Raw genomic sequence first — 19,638 nt, 5'->3', positions numbered from 1 at the left:
CAGAGGAAAAGCACATGTTAGATGTTTTGGAGAGAAGGTCAGAGAAGCCAGACTGAGATGGTTGGGTCATGGACAGAGGAGGGATAGAGAGTATATTGGTAGACGGATGCTGGAATTGGAGCTGCCAGGCAGGAGGTCTGGAGGAAGACCAAAAAGAAGATTCAGGGACGTAGTGAGAGAAGATATGAAGGTAGTTGGTGTGAGAGAGGAAGATACAGAGAATAGGGTTAGATGGAGAGAGTTGACTCGCTGTGGCGACACCTGAAGGGAAAAGCTGAAAGAAGAAGAAGAAGAAGAAGAATTTTTATTATTATTGTTATTTTATCATTCGATATATTGTCATCATTATTGTTGATGTATTATTATTATTATTATTATTATTATTATATATTATTTTTATTATTATTGCTATATTATTATTCGATATAATGTCATTATTATTGTTTACGTATTATTATTATTATTATTTGATATTATATTTATCATTATTATCATTGTCATGTTAGTATCATTATCATTATTATATTTGTTATTATTATCAACGACACCAACAATAATAATGATGATGCACGTGTGGAAGTGCGTGTGCTCGTGTTTACACTGACACTCCCACGCATGGACGCGCCTGATAACGCAATCTCCTTGGCGTGATGCGGCCCCTCGACGACCACAGTGTGTGTGTGTGTGTGTGTGTGTGTGTGTGTGTGTGTGTGTGTGTGTGTGTGTGTGTTTGTGTGTGTGTGTGTCGGTGAGGGTGGGGAAAAGAACAATCATCTGCGTGGACCCTCAACAAGAACAGCTGGAGTGTGAATGGGGGGAGTTGCGTGGGTGTGATGTCACTCCGCACACGGAGGACACGATGGACGCTGCGGCCACGAAGAAGAAGGGCTCCGACAAAAAGTGAGTTCAGCTCGCCGTATGTGTGTGTGTGTGTGTGTGTGTGTGTGTGTGTGTGTGTGTGTGTGTGTGTATGTGTGTTTAAATGTCTGTCATACAGTTCTGATTGAGAAGACTGTCAGCATCACCATGGGGGGGGGGCACGTGCACACAAATAAGACCTTCTGTCACCCCCACCTTATCAGGGAACCCCTAACCCCTGCTGTCTGAAACTCTGTGTGTGTGTGTGTGTGTGTGTGTGTGTGTGTATGTGGTTGCAGGGTTTTCGTCAACAGAAGTGTGTCTCTGGAAAACATCAAGTGCTATGGGTTTGACATGGACTACACTCTGGCAGGTGTGTATTGGTTGTTGCTGTGTGTGTGTGTGTGTGTGTTCACTGTATCTCCGGGAGAGGAGTAGATAAGGAAACTCAAAAACACCCAGCTGTTTGCTGATGTGTGTGTGTGTGTGTGTGTGTGTGTGTGTGTGTGTGTGTGTGTGTGTGTGTCCAGTCTACAAGTCTCCTGAATATGAGCGCCTGGGCTTTGAGTTCCTCAGAGACCGGGTGGTGTCCATCGGTTACCCCCACGAGATCTTGCGCTACACCTACGACCCCAGCTTCCCCACACGGTCAGTGCCCCCTCAGCACTTAGCATGCTAAAGGTTAGCGGTTAGCGGTGCGGGTGGGCTCGGGTCCAAGAAGGACCTGATTGGGTGTTTGGTCTTCCAGAGGGTTGGTGATTGACACCAAATTTGGAAACCTCCTGAAGGTGGGTTCCAACGGAAACATTCTCGTCTGCAGTCACGGATTCTACTTCCTCAAAGGGTAAACGCACACACACACACACACACACACACACACACAAACACACACACGAACACACACACACACAGATACACTCACAGGAGCCCGAGGGCCACTTCTTGCAGACTGGCCGTGTCCACTGGGGAGCGGCAGAATCTGTAGCAGGTGTTTGATTGACAGGCCTCAGGTTCAGGAGTATTACCCCAACAAGTTCATCCAGAGGGACGACACAGAGAGGTTCTACATCCTCAACACACTCTTCAACTACTCAGGTGGGCACACTCCTCACACACACCTTCACACCTTGACCTCACACACCTTCACACCTTGACCTCACACTCCTTCACACCTTGACCTCACACACCTTCACACCTTGATCTCACACACCTTCACACACACCTTGCCTCACACACCTTCACACACACACCTTCACACCTTGACCTCACACACCTTCACACCTTGACCTCACACACCTTCACACCTTGACCTCACACACCTTCACACACACTGATTATTCCCCAGTTCGTTAGAATGCAGCAGTCCACTCGATGTCCCACTTTATTGATTGACTTGTTTAATTGAATGAAGGTATTTATAATTTGTGGTTTATTTGTAATGAATGAATGAATGATCTTACTGATTATTGTTTATTGTCTATTTATGGATGATCTCAGAGACCTATCTCTACGCCTGCCTGGTAGACTTCTTCACCCGAAGCTCCAGATACAGAAAGTGGGACTTTTTGATTTGTTTCTATTTGTTTCCTCATTTTCACGTTCAAACCTTCTCCTCAAAGTACCCCCCCCCCTCTGCCCCCCCAGGGTTCTGGATGGCCATCACCATGGAGACCTGTTCATGTCCTACAGGAGCATGTTCCAGGATGTCAGGGATGCAATGGACTACATTCACAATACGGTGACTTTGCCAGACCCTTCATCCATCCATCCATCTATCTATCCATCCATCCATCTATCTATCCATCCATCCATCCATCTATCGATCTATCTATCTATCTATCTATCTATCCATCCATCCATCCATCCATCCATCCATCCATCCATCCATCAATTGATCCATCAAATTATCCACTCACCCATCCATTAATCTCTTCATTCATTCATTCATTCATTCATTCATTCATTCATTCATTCATTCACTCATCCATCCATTCTTCTATTCATTCATCCATCCATCCATCTATCCTCCCTTCCATCCATCCATCCATTCGTTATCCATCTGCTGCAACCCTGCTGTTTGATTCCAGGGGATCCTGAAAGAACAGACCATCAAGAACATTGATAAATACGTCATCAAGGATGTGAGTGTCTTGGTGGTTCCATCAGACCTTCATTCTCCAAAAGCAGGAGGAGCTTTCAAACCTTTCCAAGAGAACAAATTATTATCTGTTCTTCCTTTCCTTCCTTGGCTGCAGCCAGATATCTGCGTCCTCCTGACGAGGGTCAAACAGGGGGCAAAGGTCTTCCTGGCCACCAACAGTGACTACAGTTACACTGAGGTGAGACAGGAAGGTCACCTGAAGGTCACCTGAAGGTCACCTGAAGGTCACCTGAAGGCGACAGGTGCTCATGTTTTTGATCAAGTGTAAAAATGACCCACCGGACGGCTTATTGTTATTATTGTCGTTGTCTCCGTCTTGAAGGCCATCATGAAGTACCTGCTGGAGAACGACACCAAGGTGAGAAGCATTCCACTGTTTCACGCCACCTCCCGCTCGCCGAGCCCTGGAACTGACTCCACCTCCGCCCGCAGAACGGGACGCCGCAGCGGTCGTGGCGCTCCTTTTTCGACCTCATCGTGGTGGACACCAGGAAGCCCGTGTTCTTCGCCGAGGGCACGGTGCTGCGGCAGGTGGACACGGTGAGGGGCACCAGTGGTGGCGGCGTGGGTGTGGGCTTCCATGGGGTGGGAGTGGATGTGGGTGTGGGCTTCCACAGGCGTGGGCGGCGTGGGCAGTGTGGGCGGCGTGGCGGTGTTGGCGGCGTGGGCAGTGTGGGTAGTGTGGGCAGTGTGGGCAGTGTGGGCAGTGTGGGCAGTGTGGGTAGTGTGGGCGGTGTGGGCAGTGTGCACGGTGTGGGCAGTGTGGTCAGTGTGGGCAGTGTGCACGGCGTGGGTCGTGTGCACGGCGTGGGCAGTGTGGGCGTCCTGGGCGGCGGTGGCAGCAGCGGCGCTCAGGCGTGTGTTTGTCTCCCTCAGGACACGGGGAAGCTCCGGATGGGGATGTACACAGGACACCTGCAGCACGGGACCGTCTACTCCGGAGGTCAGAGGTCACCGCCGCCGAGACCCGCCCGACCGGAACAGAAAAATCAATATTTCCAAACTCGTGTCGATTGACGTGGACACCTAGAGGAGATCGGTGATGCGATGGAAAGGAACTCTCCCTCAGCGGTTCCTCGCCGGTTCTCCGCAGGTTCCTCGGACATCGTGTGCGACCTGTTGGAGGTGAAGGGGAAGGACATCCTCTACGTGGGCGACCACATCTTCGGCGACATCCTGAAGTCCAAGAAGCGCCAGGGCTGGAAGACCTTCCTGGTGGTCCCGGAGCTCACCAAGGAGCTGCAGGTGTGGGAGGAGAAGAAGTGTAAGGCCACCTGCTCACGCCGCGCACCTTGGAGCCCTCAGCATGGACCAGCCTCACATCTCCATCTGATTTCTTCTAGATCTTTTCGAGGAGCTGAAACGTCTGGATGTTTTTGCAGCCGAGCTCCACAGGTGAGTCACGGAGCTGACCAATAGATCAGTAGACCAATAGATGATCGATAGACCCGACGATGAGGAGATCGAGGCTCCGTGTTCAGCAGGAACCAGGACTGCAGCAGCCGGGAGTGTCTGGAAATCAGCGCCGTCCAGATGAGAATGAAGGTGAGCTTCACCCTGGAGACACCGTCCAGATCCACATCCACCTCCAAACCCACATCTAAATCCAGAAGTTGGTATTCTGTGATTGATTTTGACCACCTTTCACAGTGTGTATGTGTGTGTGTGTGTGTGTGTGTGTGTGTGTGTGTGTTCAGATGCTGACCCACCGCATGGACACGTCCTACGGTCAGATGGGAAGCCTCCTCCGCAGCGGCTCCAATCAGACGCTCTTCTCCAGTCAGCTGATGCGCTACGCCGACCTCTACTCCTCCAGCTGCATCAACCTGCTGAGATACCCTCTCAACCACATCTTCATGGCCCCCCCCGTCCTGGTCCGACACACACACACACTCAAATGACTAGAAGAAGATATGTTTTGACCAGAGACTCTTAATCTTTATTAAAAAACTTTATATAAACTTTATTTATATAACAAAAAAATATATATAAAATATATAAATCTTATATAAAATATTTACTATATTCTTCTTCTTCTTCTTTCGGCTTTTCCCTTCAGGTGTCGCCACAGCGAATCCACCTTCTCCATCTCACCCTATTCTCTGTATCCTCCTCTCTCACACCAACTACCTTCATATCTTCTCTCACGACGTCCATAAACCTTCTCTATGGTCTTCCTCCAGACCTCCTGCCTGGCAGCTCCGATTCCAGCATCCATTTACCAATATATTCTCTATACTTCCTCTGTCTATGACCCAACCATCTCTGACCATCTCTCCCAAACATCTACCATGTGTTGTTGCCTCTGATAGACTCATTCCTGATCCTCTCCATCCTGGTCACTCCCAAAGAGAACCTCAACATCTTCATCCCTGCAACCTCTTGCTCTGCCTGCTGTCTTTTGTTCATTGTAACAGTTTCTAGTCCAAACATCATCGCTGGTCTCACCACTGTCTCCTCCAGTTTTCCTTTCCTTCTGGTCGATAGTCTTCTATCTCTTGGTACCCCTGACACTTTTCTCCACCCATTCAGACCTGCTTGGACCGTCTCTTCACCTCTTTTCCACACTCTCTATAGCCCTGGACTGTTGACCCCAAGCACTTGAAATCTTCCAACTTCCTTCTTGATCTCCACTCCCTGTAGCCTCACCGTTCCACCCAAGTTCCTCTCATTCACACACATATATTCTGTCTTGCTGCGACTAACTTTCATTCCTCTCCTTTCCAGAGCATACGTCCACCTCTCTAGAATTTCCTCTACCTGTTCTCTGCTCTCACTACAGATCACAATGTCATCCGCAAACATCATGGTCCATGGGGATTCCCGTCTAACCTCATCTGTCAGCCTATCCATCACCATTGCAAACAAGAAGGGGCTCAGAGCTGATCCCTGATGGAGTCCCACCTCCACCTTGAACTTCTCTGTTACCCCTACAGCACACCGCACCACTGTCTCACAGCGAGCATACATGTCCTGCACCAGTCTAACATACCTCTCTGCCACTCCAGACTTCCTCATACAAAACCAGAGCTCCTCTCTTGGCACCCTGTCATATGCTTTTTCTAGGTCTACAAAAACACAATGCAGCTCCCTCTGGCCTTCTCTGTACTTCTCTATTAGCATTCTCAACGCAAATACTGCATCTGTAGTACTCTTCCTAGGCATGAAGCCATACTGCTGTTCACAAATGCTGACTTCTGCTCTCAGTCTAGTTTCCACTACTCTTTCCCATAACTTCATTGTATGGCTCATCAACTTTATCCCTCTATAGTTGCCACAATTCTGCACATCCCCTTTATTCTTAAAAATAGGCACCATCACACTTTGTCTCCATTCTTCAGGCATCTTCTCACTCTCTAAGATCCTTTTGAATAATCTAGTCAGAAAATCTACCGCTGCCTCTCCTAGACACTTCCACACCTCCACAGGTATATCATCAGGACCAACTGCTTTTCCACTCTTCATCCTCTTCAATGCCTTCCTCACTTCACTTTTACTAATTTGTGCTACTTTGTGGTCTACAATAGTAACCTCTTCTACCCTTAGCTCTCTGTCAAATTTCCACATTCATCAGCTCTTCAAACCCTAACCCTTAATCAACCGGACCTGTTGTACATCCTTTCCATCTTTATCTCTCTGTTTCGCCAGTCTGTATAGATCATTCTCACCCTCCTTACTATCTAACCGAGCATACAAGTCATCATAAGCCCTTTGTTTTGCCTTTGCTACCTCTATCTTTACCTTACGTTGTATCTCCCTGAACTCCTGTCTGTTCTCTTCAGTCCTCTCAGTATCCCACTTCTTCTTTGCTAACCGCTTTCTCTGTATATACTCCTTCATCCAACTCATTCCAGAACTTCTCCTTCTCTTCAGATTCACATCCCACCTGTGGTTCATAGCCACTTACCACATTGAGCATCACACCTTCAATTTCCAGTTTCAGACTCATTAGTCTATCTGACGTTCTTTTCATCTCCAGAATGTTCCTAACAAACTCCTCCTTCAAGATAACTCCTACTCCATTTCTCTTCTTGTCAGTACCATGATAGTACAACTTAAAGCTGCTCCTAAGCTTCTAGCCTTACTACCTTTCCACCTGGTCTCCTGGACACACAGTATATCCACCTTCCTTCTCTGCATCATGTCCACCAACTCTCTACCTTTTTCTGTCATAGTCCCAATATTCAAAGTCCCTCAAAGAACAAACCATATTTATCATGTTAAATTTGTTATCACACACTGGCTGGAATCCTCCTGAAAGTATTTACTCTGATTTGATTAGACAATCATTTACAACTTGTTTTATTTATTTCTACTTATTATTATTATTACTACTTATTTTATCTTACCGATTTCGTTTCACTCAAATGAAAGTGACGGATCCTTGCAGGAACTACGTCACACACCAAAATAACAGCGGCCCCCCTTTTGCCCCCCAGATGCCCCACGAGTCGATGTCCCAGCCGTCCCTGGACCCCCTCAGCGGCTACGGCCTCAAACTGCCGAGGAACTGAAGCTGCCGGCCGGCAGCGCAAGAGAGGTCGGCCGGGGACGGAAGATGTCGTCAGGAAGAGGCGCCTGCTGTCTTTCTCCCGGGGTTCAGAGGTCAAACTCCTCCCGCTAACCTTACGGACAGGGAGAGAGACATTGAACTACGTCCCGTCCCGTCCCGTCCCGTCCCGTCCCGTCCCGTCCCGTCCCGTCCCATCCCGTCACGTCACGTCCCGTCACGTCACGTCACGTCACGTCACGTCACGTCACGTCATGTCACGTCTCCCTGCTGGACGCCATGGACACTGTTTGCAAACTCCTGTGCTCTGACCCCTCCTTCTTCTTCTGCTTCCTCTTCTTTGATGGTGTTTGCCATCAGATGCTGTTGAGTTGTGTGTGAGAGGCTCCAGCAGAAAACACATCGAGATTTTGTTTTGTAATATTGTTATTAAACTTCAGAGGATCCTTGTCCACGCAATACTTCCAGTGTCCGCTAGAGGGCGACAATGTACCTCTGCGGCTGAGCGTGAGAGCGCAGCGAAAGGCCCCGGATGTGTGTTCACACACACACACACACACACACACACACACACACACGCACACACAGACACACACACACACAGACACACACACACACAGACACACACACACGCACACACACGCACACACGCACACACACGCACACACACACGCACACACACGCACACACACACACGCACACACAGACACACACACGAGCCGCCTTTACTCGCTGTTTGTGTGTCTTTCGGTAAAATGGGGAAAATCCCAGCGTGAATAAAACCTTTGCCGTTTTATTCACACACCGTGGCGTGAGCGCTGCCTCCTCCGTCCACCCGATCAGGGTTCGATCCCAGCTGATCAACAATATCGTGTTCATATTACATCAACAATATTGTGTGGTCATAATTGTGATGGCATGAAGCTTTCTATTATCATTGGAATATAAACGTTACTGTTACGTAAACTTTATAATTAGTACGCCAGCATCATTATCATTATTATTATGATAACCTTATTGTTATTATTATATCAACTTATTGGTTAAGCGTGATCACCTAAACGTAACTATTGTAAGAACATTATTATAAACTTGATCATGAAAACAACATTTAAGTCATGTAACGACATGATCCCATAAACATTATTATGATCATTATGTAAATGTCAATAAGTTATGTACATTATTCTTCTTATTATTGAGAAAACGTTAAACTTATCGTATCGTATTGTATCATTAAACTTATTGAGTATCGTATCAACATTATGATTATTCTGCAAACAGTATTAAACATCCCTATTATTATGTAAAGATGATATCAACATACTGTTCTCTAAATGTTCTCATTATAAACACATCTCTATGTGAGATTAGCAGACCCATTTCACTTTAAGGCACAAAATAGAAAAGAAAAGAAAAAAGATGGAATCAAATAAATATAAAGCTTCACTCAAAAGAGATTAAAGGTGTAAAAAAAAGAACAAAAACCAATGACCCCCCCCCCCAGGACTGAATACAATAAGAGGATTAAATGAAGACGGAGGCCAAAATGATGAAACAACAAAATAACATTAAAACATTGAAAAGGAGAAATTACTTTTCTCTTTTCTCTAAATGATGAAACAGGCTATTATTCTGATGTTTCTGCTGGTTTCTTTTTTTTGTTTGATATTTTCTTAATTTTGTTCGTTTTTTCAAAAAATAGATCCTGGGATCTTTGAGTCCTGCTTGATATTTAAATGACAATCATCATTTAAAAGTAAAGGCTTGTCAAAAATAAATGGCACTTGTTAGCTAACATTTACAGGTTTACTTCAACAGTTATTGTCAAACCAAAACGTGGTAATCACAATAATAATTGTCTGAAAATAACAGGCACATTAGGATAATAATCAGCTTTTTAATAACCATCGAACAGTAGCAGGTCCATTTCTATCACCGCTTAGAACAATAACAGCTTTGTTGCTATAATAATACTCTTATCTGACAATAGCAAGTTGACCATGTGAATCATTTCTAGACAATAAGGAGAAGGTCAGAACGGAGAAGGTGAAGACGGGGGCCTGCGGGAGCGTGGAGAACGTGACAACAGGAGAACGGGAGAAAGGACTAGGTCGGAGCAGAAGACCATCAGACCGGGAGGACTGAGAAGGTGAAGACGGGAGAGCGGAAACGTGAGAACCCAGGACTGCAGGAGACGCCGCGCTCTAGCCAGATAACTGCAAGAGCACCTCCACCTCCACCCCTTCATTCCACACATTCCAGGATTTCCCAGCAAGCATTGCAGGCGAGTCTAAACAAGTCACGTTCTTCACTCTGAGGATTTCACTCCGTCCTGCCAGAGGGCTCCTTCACCTCCTCCTCCTTCCCAAACCAACTTCTTTCTCAGGGTGGAGCCCAAGGAAAAAACTCTCACACACCACTTCCAAGAAAGATCACACACTTCTGCGAGTCTGTGTGTGTGTGTGTGTTTCTTTTTTCCTGGAATGCCACAGGTGGTGTTTAAAGTCTGCATTTAAGTTGTTTGTGCAGGAGTGTGTGTGTGTGTGTGTGTGTGTGTGTGTGTGTGTGTGTGTGTGTGTGTGTGTGTGTGTGTGTATGTTAGGGGTCTGCAGGCAGACCTTAAAAAAAAAAACAATCTCTTTGCTCTTTTACATTTTGAGTTCAAACTGGAGGTCCACAGGAACCAACACACTGATCTGGACCCGCCCCGTGTGTGTGTGTGTGTGTCTAATCTGAATCTGAGTGTCTGGGTTTGCATTCCTCACCCCCCCCCCCCCCCCCCCCCCCCCCCCCCATCACACACACACACACACACACACACACAAACTTTGACCTACCACCATCAAGGATGGCAAAACACACAGAGGCAGGAAAGTTATGAGACGGTCACAGAGTCTGAGGTGTGTGTTCGAGGCGTGAGCGTCCTCCTGGTTTGACAGCTGAGCAGCTCCGGAGGGAAACATGCAGAGGTTCTGAGGACCATCTCCTCATCCACGTGGTCCAGATGTTTCCTGATCAGCGTGGGGTTTATTATTGTTATCATTACAATTCATATGGGTGATGAAGTTATTATTTCAGTTTTTTGGTGATTTCAGATTCCAATAATCATCATTATAGTTGCTATCATTAGTTTTACCATTAATACCGCAATTATTATCGCTGCTTAAGTTATCATTAACGTTGTTATTAGGATTATGGGCCTTATTATTTGAGCATCTTTGTGTCTATTTACAAGAATTACTGCTAATGGTTCATCCGAGACGAGTTAATTGCATAGAGTGAAATTACCCCATGGGGATTAATAAAGCATAAATTATGAATTATTATGATGATGACGATGACTTCATCACTGTCACGATTAATCTCGTCCTGCAGGTGACTCATGAAAAAGCGATGGTTAATCTTGACAAGCGTCTTTCCGGCTGCGGTACGGGCGACGAGCCACTGACACCGTCGCATTAAACTTTACTTGGCCGTTTCAAGAGTTCCGCCCTGTCTGCACCAGGGCAGCAGAGGAAGAAGGTCACCGTGCACAGGCTTGCTTCTCGCTGTGCACGTGACAAGAGCAACCTGGAATCCTGGAAGATCTAAAGTCTGTTTAGAAACACAACTTTAAGGCTTTTTCACTCTCTCATATTTCCTGTCAGATGTCTAAGAAGCCGCTCAGGCCGTGTATTTCAATCCATATGTAGAGCTAGATATGTTTATTCTCCCGTTGGACCGCAGAGGCGTCCCGTCGACCCGCTTTGTCCCAATTTGAATGTTTTTGGAAGTTTATAGCTTCTCCACAGGTATGTTTCTACTTTCTGTTTGCCTCGGGTTCCACTGAGGTCGCCGGGTCGATCCCATGCCGATTGGATCCGACTTACAGTTCCCGGCGCTTCGACTAGAAATTTCTCCTCCAGGTCTGTGCTCCGCAAAGTTAGACCGGCTTCACAGAAGCGCCGCACACACATCGTTGCCGGCCTCCATGTCAGCACCGTGTTTGTTAGGTGCAGGTTGTGACAGTGTGTGTGTGTGTGTAAATACAGTCCTGGGTAAACAGTCTGCTCTGCAGGTCCAGGGCGCGCTGAGCACAAATGCTATGACAATACTATTGCACTGCTAGAATGGAAGGTACAGTAGTGCAACAATGTCAGAGCAGCTGAGCTCAGCAGGTCTGTGGAGCTTCTCAGCATGGGTCAGCATGGGGGGGGGGGGGGTCTGCACTGCCAAACCCACACTACATTCAGACAGGATGAAATCCTCATTGTGTGTGTGGGGGGGAGGGACCAAACATATTCAGATCACACACACACAGTTCTGGGTTCTCATGTTTGATCAGCCAATGCCCTTTTAATATTGCACTGCTCATCAGGGCGGCCAGTAGTGCAACAGAAGAAGAGCAGCGGACGACAACGACAACAACGACTCGGGAACAACAACAACCCCGACGGCAGCAGAAGTGAAGAAAAGACCTCCATGACATCCAGACTGACTTGTCAGTGAGGAGTGATGGTCCTAACGGGACAAAGTCCAGACATGTTGGAGGGGGGGGGGGGGGGGGGGGGTCTGTCCGCGATCTCCTGACCTCAGCGGGAGAACGAGAGTCAGTGAGAATCCACACCAGCTCAGTTCCTGCAGCAGGTCCAAACAACTTCCTGAAAATTGAAGCTCTACTCCGGGAATTTCCCCGCCGGGGAAGGGGGGGCGCGCACAAACACACACGCACACACACACGCGCATGCATGCATGCATACAGGCAGGAGTGTCCGTGGTTTACCTGCCGCTCGGAGGTTCCGCATCTTGCGGCGCGCCTGAAGCTTCCTGCAACGTTTTCACGGTTGCCGAAGACGCACGAACCCAAGACTCTAACACGCGCACACGCACGGTGCCGCTTTTCCTGCTCCTTCCGGGGAAAGTCATTTAAAAACCCGCGATAAGTGTAGTTTGGACCGAGAGACGCCCCGGGAGGAAGAAGAAGAAGAAGGAAAGTTGTTGGTAGAGATAACAAAAAGCATGTGCATTGGTCATTCCTGCCCTCCCTCTGCGAGTCCGGTTCCGTGCACGGACACGTCCATTCTCGGGTCTCCGGTCTCCGATTCCTCCGGTCTCTATCCCCGTGTTCCCGTGTTCCCGTGTTCCTCCGTTCCTGTGTTCGTCCATCTTTGCTGGTTGGGATTCGGATCGACACCTCCTCTTCCGCCTGCCTCACGCTCATTGGTCCGCCCACCCGCTCCTCATCGTCTCGTGCAACGCCATTGGCTCACTCTCTGTGTCCCGCCCCTTTTCAGCCCCTCCCCCTTCTCCGCCCCCTCGCCGTCCCTGACCGCGCTCTCCCCGGCAGCCCCGCCCCCGAAGTTGCTGATTGGTGGTGCTGCAAGGTGACGTCACGAGCAGCGGACGAATCCCGGGCCGGGGAGCCTCCATTCACAAAAAAGAGAAGCCGCTCCATCCGAACTCCTGAATGATCGGAGACACACTGGGTCACCGTCTCTCTCTCTCTCTCTCTCTCTCACACACACACACACACACACACACCTTCAAAGACAAAGCTGGGTGTGATGAATGGGAGCTGGGGGTCGTCTCCCGGGTCTGGGGCCTTCGGGGGTCTTTGGGGCCTTCAGGGGTCTCTGGGGCCTTCGGGGGTCTCTGGGGCCTTCGGGGGTCTCTGGTGAGAAGAGGTCATTTTCTCCCGCTGCACCTGAAGTGCTCACCTCTGAGGCGTTCAGTGTCCCGCCTTTTTGCGTTCTGACAAAATCAGCCAAAAAAATCCTCCAACAAAAAGAAAGCGAAATATCGGTCTGAACACATGAAAAACATACAATTTTTCCCGATTGGATTCACTTGAGATGTAAACTTGCTTATTGATCGATCGATAGGTGATTATTGGGTTAACAGGTGGCTCGGACTTACAATCACCGAGGGGAACCCACAACATTTCTCCGTACCCTGATTTAAACCGGCCTTTCGAGCAGGCGTCAGGCTGCCATCCCATCGTCCTCGGTATCGCCGTGGAGACGCAGGGAGACAGCGAGGTTGTCGTCTTTGTTTCCGGAAAGTGTTTTGGTTTCTAATCTGCAGTTAATGGCCTTCCAGGGTCCTTCGATCAGAAATTTTCAGGATTAAATTCATTTTTCAATCCAAAATTTTCCAGAAAAAAGTCAAAGATGGACCCGAGAGCGCCAGGAAGGGAAGAACCCTGGAGAGATTCCTCCCCTCTTCCTCTGACCATTGACCCCATTGATCGTTTCCCCGTTTAAAAAGTGCCCCCCCCTGCATTCATGAAATTCCATCTGTGTGTGTGTGTGTGTGTGTCTGTGTGTGTGTGTGTGTGTGTGTCTGTGTGTGTGTGTGGTGGTGGTGGTGAGGCACTGGGGCTTTTTACAGTCTCTCCAACACAGAGACCAGCCCCCCTGCCACACACTCACACACACACACACTCAGGACTCCATCCATCGGCCTGTTTTTAGTCCAAGGGTTGCAAAACCTTTTCAGCCTCATTCATCCAAATAAAAGAGCTTTGGTTTGGAAATCCAAAGTTTTCATTTTCAAAAAGTGGCAGCATCGTGTGACTCCCAACTAAAACGAGTAATTATTTATCCAAACGGCATTTTCATGTGTCCCATTTGAAAATGAAAATGCGACGGCTAATTTTGACCGGTGACTCATAAAACGAGTAAGACGTCGTCCAAACCGCATCTTCATTTTCTGTCCAGCCATGAAAAAACCACTCAGTTTGGAGCGCCAGTCCCGAGCGTGGCGGTGGAGACGCCCGAGTCCGAGCGGCAGATGTGGGCTGCTGAAGCGGGGCGGCTCGGCCGGCGAGTTCCCCCTTTTTCTTCATTCGCGCACTCCTCCTGCTGTCAGGGTCGGGGTTCGGTCCGGACCACGGAGGGTCTCCACTGAACCTCCCGTATGCGTTTGGACTGCGGGAGGAACCCGGAGAACCCCGAGGAACCCTGGAGCAGACCCAGGAGAGCATGGAGACTCCACACAGGAAGGCTCCCTGTGGGAATCCAACCAGGGACCTCTTTTGTTTCCCCGCCAACCATCAAATCAGTCAGATCCTGGAGGACCTCCTCTACGGATACACTCGTTCTGGTCATAAAGGATAATCTCCATCTTTCAGTTGCAGCGGTTTATACCCAGATGACCCCCCCATGACCCCCCTCACCCAACACACACACACACACACAAACACAAGTCCGACGGCCCCCCATTACTGAACTTCAGAGGAATTCCTCACTTTCCATATGGAATGCGCCGCCAGGTCAAAGGGCACCGGAGGGGAACCCACTCCCACACAGAGGGCCTGGCCAGGAGGAGCACGAGAAGGTGGGAGACCAAAGGGGTGGGGGTCAGACGTGCAGGAGGCTGGAGGACGTGCAGGAGGTGACAAGAACAAGCATCTGTGACAATCCTCAGGCTCTGGTGGAATTTGTGCTTCAAGGCCTCTGACCCCCCCCCCCCCCCCCTCCCACACACACACACACACACACGCTGAGTCACTGTCAGCAGGTGTGTGTGTGTGGGGGGTCACTGGCCTCCTCCACCTTCACCACCTTTAGGGTTTAACTGGAGCTATAAAATGAAGCGTCCAACCACTCGGACGTCCAGGAAGACATTTCTCCATGAAGCTCGTGGGGTCGGTGCTCGAGCTGTGCCGTCTGTCCAACCCTGACGCACGCACGCACGCACGCACGGTGATCCTCCGTGAACTTTGTGTCCATCTGCTGGACAAACACGGTACTGCAGGCCGATCCTTCCGCCGGCCATCCGGAGGACCCGGATGTCGTTTGAACGACAGCCAATCAGCGGTCACGGCGCCGGAAACCCCGGATCGGAAACGCGCCGCGTGTCCTCCTGGGGATCAGGACTAAAAGATCCAGAAAAACTAGGAAAAGGACTTTGTTCCTTGTGTACAACTTGATCATATTAGACATTCACAAGAGGAGAGCAAACTTCAGTACTTCTTCAGGACGTGGATCGCTACAGCGCCATGAGAAATGGCCTTCAGAATAGGAAGGCAGTATGAACACATTTTATTTTGGCAAAATGTGTTTAAATATTTGGTGTATGTGTATCGTACACATAGCACAGAAAGTGTTGTTGCGTGGGGCGGGGGCCGGCCAGCGGAACCCCAGAATCCTTTGCAAAGGATGATGACTGTCGGGAGCTTCTCTTGGTTCTATTTTAGGATTCGGATTAAAATTTAGAAATGCGATCCGCGGACTCCATGATATTATTGATAGCTGTGTCACCCTATCGAGCGGCACCACTCCAAGCTTTCATATTGATGTGGGAACTGCCCGATTTCACCCGATCTATTTATATTAGCTACTGAAATACTAGCCATTTATCTTAAAAATTGTAACGATATCCAAAAGTTAGACGTGTTGGGTACAGAAATTATTATTAGCCCGCTGGCAGATGATAACTTTCTTATTCTTCTCTTTAGGACTCTTAGTCTTTATTAAAAAACAAACAAAACTTATATATATATAACAAAATATATATTAAGTCATATAAATCTGATATAAAATATTTACTATATCCTTCTTCTTCTTTCGGCTTTTCCCTTCAGTGGTCGCCGCAGCGAATCCACCTTCTCCATCTCACCCAGCTCCAATTCCAGCATCCGTCTACCAATATATTCTCTATCCCTCCTCTATCCATCACCCAACCATCTCAGTCTGGCTTCTCTGACCTTCTCTCCAAAACATCTACCATGTGCTGTTCCTCTGATAGACTCATTCCTGATCCTCTCCATCCTGGTCACTCCCAAAGAGAAGCTCAACATCTTCATCTCTGCAACCTCTAGTTCTGCCTGCTGTCTTTTGGTCTTTGGAACAGTTTCAAGGTCATACATGACATTACATTCCAGTCATTTGCCATACGCTTTTATCCAAAGCAACTTACAAGCATTGCAATTCAATAACCGAAGATCCAAAGTACCAGTAGTCGTTATTCAGAAGTCACCACTCTACCAAATAGCCATCTCTAAACCATATACACACATACATTCATCTCTAGTTTTTTTTTTTGGGGGGGGGGGGGGGGGGGGGGGCTAAGTGTGATTAGTGGGGTGGAGCTTGGTGAAGAGGTATGTTTTCAGTTCATGTTGGAAGACGGGCAGCAACCCCGCCATTCTGACCTTTTCCGGGAGTTCATTCCACCACTGAGGAGCCGAGACCCAGAAGAGATGAGATCGGTTGGATCTGCAGCCGGGGCTCTGAGTGACGGGGTGGACGGTTGCAGAGAGGTGGCAGATCGGAGGGGATGGGAAGGGACGTGTGGCTGGACCATATCCTGGAGATAAGACGGGGCCGTCCCATTCACCGGCCGGTAGACGAGCACCAGGGTCTTGGACTTGATGCGGGCGGCTACTGGGAGCCAGTGAAGGACAGAAGAAGGGGAGTGTGTGGGAGAACTTGGGACGGTTGAACACCAGGTGGGCTGATGCTTTCTGAAGAAGCTCCAGAGGCCTGATGGTCACCGCTGGGGATCTGGCAAGGAGGGAGTTGCAGTCGTCCAGACCAGAGGTGACTAGAGCCTTGATGAGTATCTGCACCGTATCCTCTGTGAGGAATCTGTGAATCTTCCTGATGTTGTGGAGGAGGAATCTGCAGGAACGTGCAACTGCTGCGTCATTTGCTGAGAACGACAGTTGGTTGCCAAGGACCACACCCAGGTTTCTCGCAGTTGTGGTCGGCCTTGCCACGGTGTTGTCGATGGTGATGGCCAGGTCTCTGTGCAGACAACCTTTCCCTGGGAGACAGAGCAGCTCGGTCTTGTCTACGTTGAGCTTCAGGTGGTTTGTTGCCATCCAATCGGAGATGTCGGACAGGCAAGCTATAATTCGGGTTTCCACCTGTGCGTCTACGGCATCGCTGGTCTCACAACCATTTTGTCCACCTTTCTTTTCCTTCTGGCTGATAGTCTTCTACCTCTTGGTATCCCTGACACTTTTCTTCACCCATTCCAAGACTAACCCTAACCTGCTTGAGCCCATCTCTTCACCTCTTTTCCACACTCTCTGTAGCTCTGGACTGTTGACCCCAAGTACCTGAAATCCTCCAGCTTCTTGATCTCCATTCCCTGTAGCCTCACCCTTCCACCCAAGTTCCTCTCATTCACACACATATATTCTGTCTTGCTGCGACTAACTTTCATTCCTCTCCTTTCCACAGCGTACCTCCACCTCTCTAGATTTTCATCAACATTATTGTCCAGGGACATTCCTGTCTCACCTCATCTGTCAGCCTGTCCATCACAACTGCGAACAAGAAGGGGCTCAGAGCTGATCCCTGATGGAGTCCCACCTCCACCTTGAACCTCTCTGTTACCCCTACAGCACACCGTAACAGAGTCTCACAGCAAGCATACATGTCCTGCTGCAGTCTAACATACGTCTCTGCCACTCCAGACTTCCTCTTACAATACCAGAGCTCCTCTCGTGGCACCCTGTCATATGCTTTTTCTAGGTCTACAAAAACACAATACAGCTCCCTCTGGCCTTTCTATTAGCATTCTCAACACAAATACTGCATCTGTAGTACTCTTCCTAGGCATGAAGCCATACTGCTGTTCACAAATGCTGACTTCTGCTCTCAGTCTAGTTTCCACTACTCTTTCCCATAACTTCATTGTATGGCTCATCAACTTTATCCCTCTATAGTTGCCACAATTCTGCACATCCCCTTTATTCTTAAAAATAGGCACCATCACACTTTGTCTCCATTCTTCAGGGCATCTTCTCACTCTCTAAGATCCTGTTGAATAATCTAGTCAGGAAATCTACCGCTGCCTCTCCTAGACACTTCCACACCTCCACAGGTATATCATCAGGACCCACTGCTTTTCCACTCTTCATCCTCTTCAATGCCTTCCTCACTTCACTTTTACTAATTTGTGCTACTTTGTGGTCTACAATAGTCACCTCTTCTACCCTTGCCTCTCTTACACTTTCCCATTCATCAGCTCTTCAAAGTACTTTCCATCTTCCCGTCACTCTTCTAGCATCTGTCAATACATTTCCCTCTCTGTCCTTAATCACCCGGACCTGTTGTACATCCTTTCCATCTTTATTTCGCCAACCTGTATAGATCATTCTTACCCTCCTTACTATCCAACCGAGCATACAAGTCATCGTACGCCCTTTGTTTTGCCTTTGCTACCTCTGTCTTTACCTTACGTTGTATCTCCCTGAACTCCTGTCTGTTCTCTTCAGTCCTCTCAGTATCCCACTTCTTCTTTGCTAACCGCTTTCTCAGATAGACTTGCTCACATTGAGCAAGTCTATTGACATTCTTTTCACCTCTAGGACGTTCCTAGCAAACTCCTCCTTCAAGATAACTCCTACTCCATTTCTCTTCTTGTCAGTACCAAAATAGTACAACTTAAAGCTGCTCCTAAGCTTCTAGCCTTACTACCTTTCCACCTGGTCTCCTGGACACACAGTATATCCACCTTCCTTCTCTGCATCATGTCGACCAACTCTCTACCTTTTCCTGTCATAGTCCCAATATTCAAAGTCCCTCCTCTCAGTCCGAGACTCTTTCCTTTCCTCCTCTCTCTCTGCTTCCGAACACGCACTCCTCCTCCTCCAATCTTCTCTTTGGTCTTCTGCAAGACCTCCAATTCAAGCCTCCGTCAAAGAGAACCTCAACATCTATATCTCTGCGACCTCCAGCACTTTCTCCTGTCTTTTGCTCATTGTGACTGTTTCTGGACATGCAGCATCGCTGGTTTCACCACTGTCTTGTCCGCCTTTCCTTTCCATGGCGAAAGAGTGAAGGAGGGCTGAAAGGGGTTGCATTAGACTGCCTCACATTGAAGGTGAACTGGTTGAAATCCTGGATCAAACATCATCCTTCTTTTTGCTATGGTATTCCTAACTCCTTATTCAACAAAGTCTTCTGCTTATCTCTGATTTTGAGATCAACACGATTCCTGTGAAATTATCAGCGTTCCATGAACAAATATTACTGTACTGGAAAATGAGATATGTACACAACTTCTCACCTCACTGTACAATAATATGGAATAATAGATGCATGCTGCACTGCAAGAAAGCTCTATTTTACAGGGACTGGTTTAAGAAAGGCTTACGGTTACTGATGGA

At 48.2% G+C, this 19,638-nt stretch overlaps 1 protein-coding gene across 3 annotated transcripts; it reads left to right on the top strand.

The window, feature by feature from the left end:
- Positions 1 to 690: 690 nt before the first annotated feature.
- nt5c2l1 (5'-nucleotidase, cytosolic II, like 1) lies at positions 691 to 10,306 on the top strand. Of its 3 annotated transcripts, none has more exons than XR_015106551.1 (17): positions 691 to 900; positions 1,158 to 1,231; positions 1,389 to 1,506; positions 1,607 to 1,702; positions 1,862 to 1,953; positions 2,356 to 2,413; positions 2,503 to 2,596; positions 2,946 to 2,999; positions 3,114 to 3,197; positions 3,342 to 3,377; positions 3,452 to 3,559; positions 3,896 to 3,962; positions 4,113 to 4,283; positions 4,363 to 4,414; positions 4,501 to 4,564; positions 4,670 to 6,447; positions 7,459 to 10,306. XR_015106551.1 is itself a non-coding variant. In XM_086151658.1 (17 exons), the coding sequence occupies exons 1-17, from the start codon at positions 860 to 862 to the stop codon at positions 7,531 to 7,533; spliced, it is 1,458 nt and encodes a 485-aa protein (XP_086007784.1). In that variant the 5' UTR covers positions 693 to 859; the 3' UTR covers positions 7,534 to 10,306. The 3 variants fall into 3 exon arrangements, 2 of the variants coding, with proteins under 2 accessions (XP_086007784.1, XP_086007783.1); XM_086151658.1 differs by having other exon boundaries at positions 693 to 900; positions 4,504 to 4,564; positions 4,717 to 4,893; XM_086151657.1 differs by having other exon boundaries at positions 694 to 900; positions 4,717 to 4,893.
- The last annotated feature ends 9,332 nt before the right edge of the window (positions 10,307 to 19,638 follow it).

This window comes from Fistularia commersonii, chromosome 9, assembly GCF_037954325.1.
Source record: "Fistularia commersonii isolate RoL2024-O1a breed Wild chromosome 9, RoL_Fcom_v1.0, whole genome shotgun sequence".
NCBI classification, from domain to species: domain Eukaryota; kingdom Metazoa; phylum Chordata; class Actinopteri; order Syngnathiformes; family Fistulariidae; genus Fistularia; species Fistularia commersonii.
The sequence above is the reverse complement of the archived record's forward strand: the minus strand, read 5'-3'. Positions and strand labels throughout refer to the sequence as shown.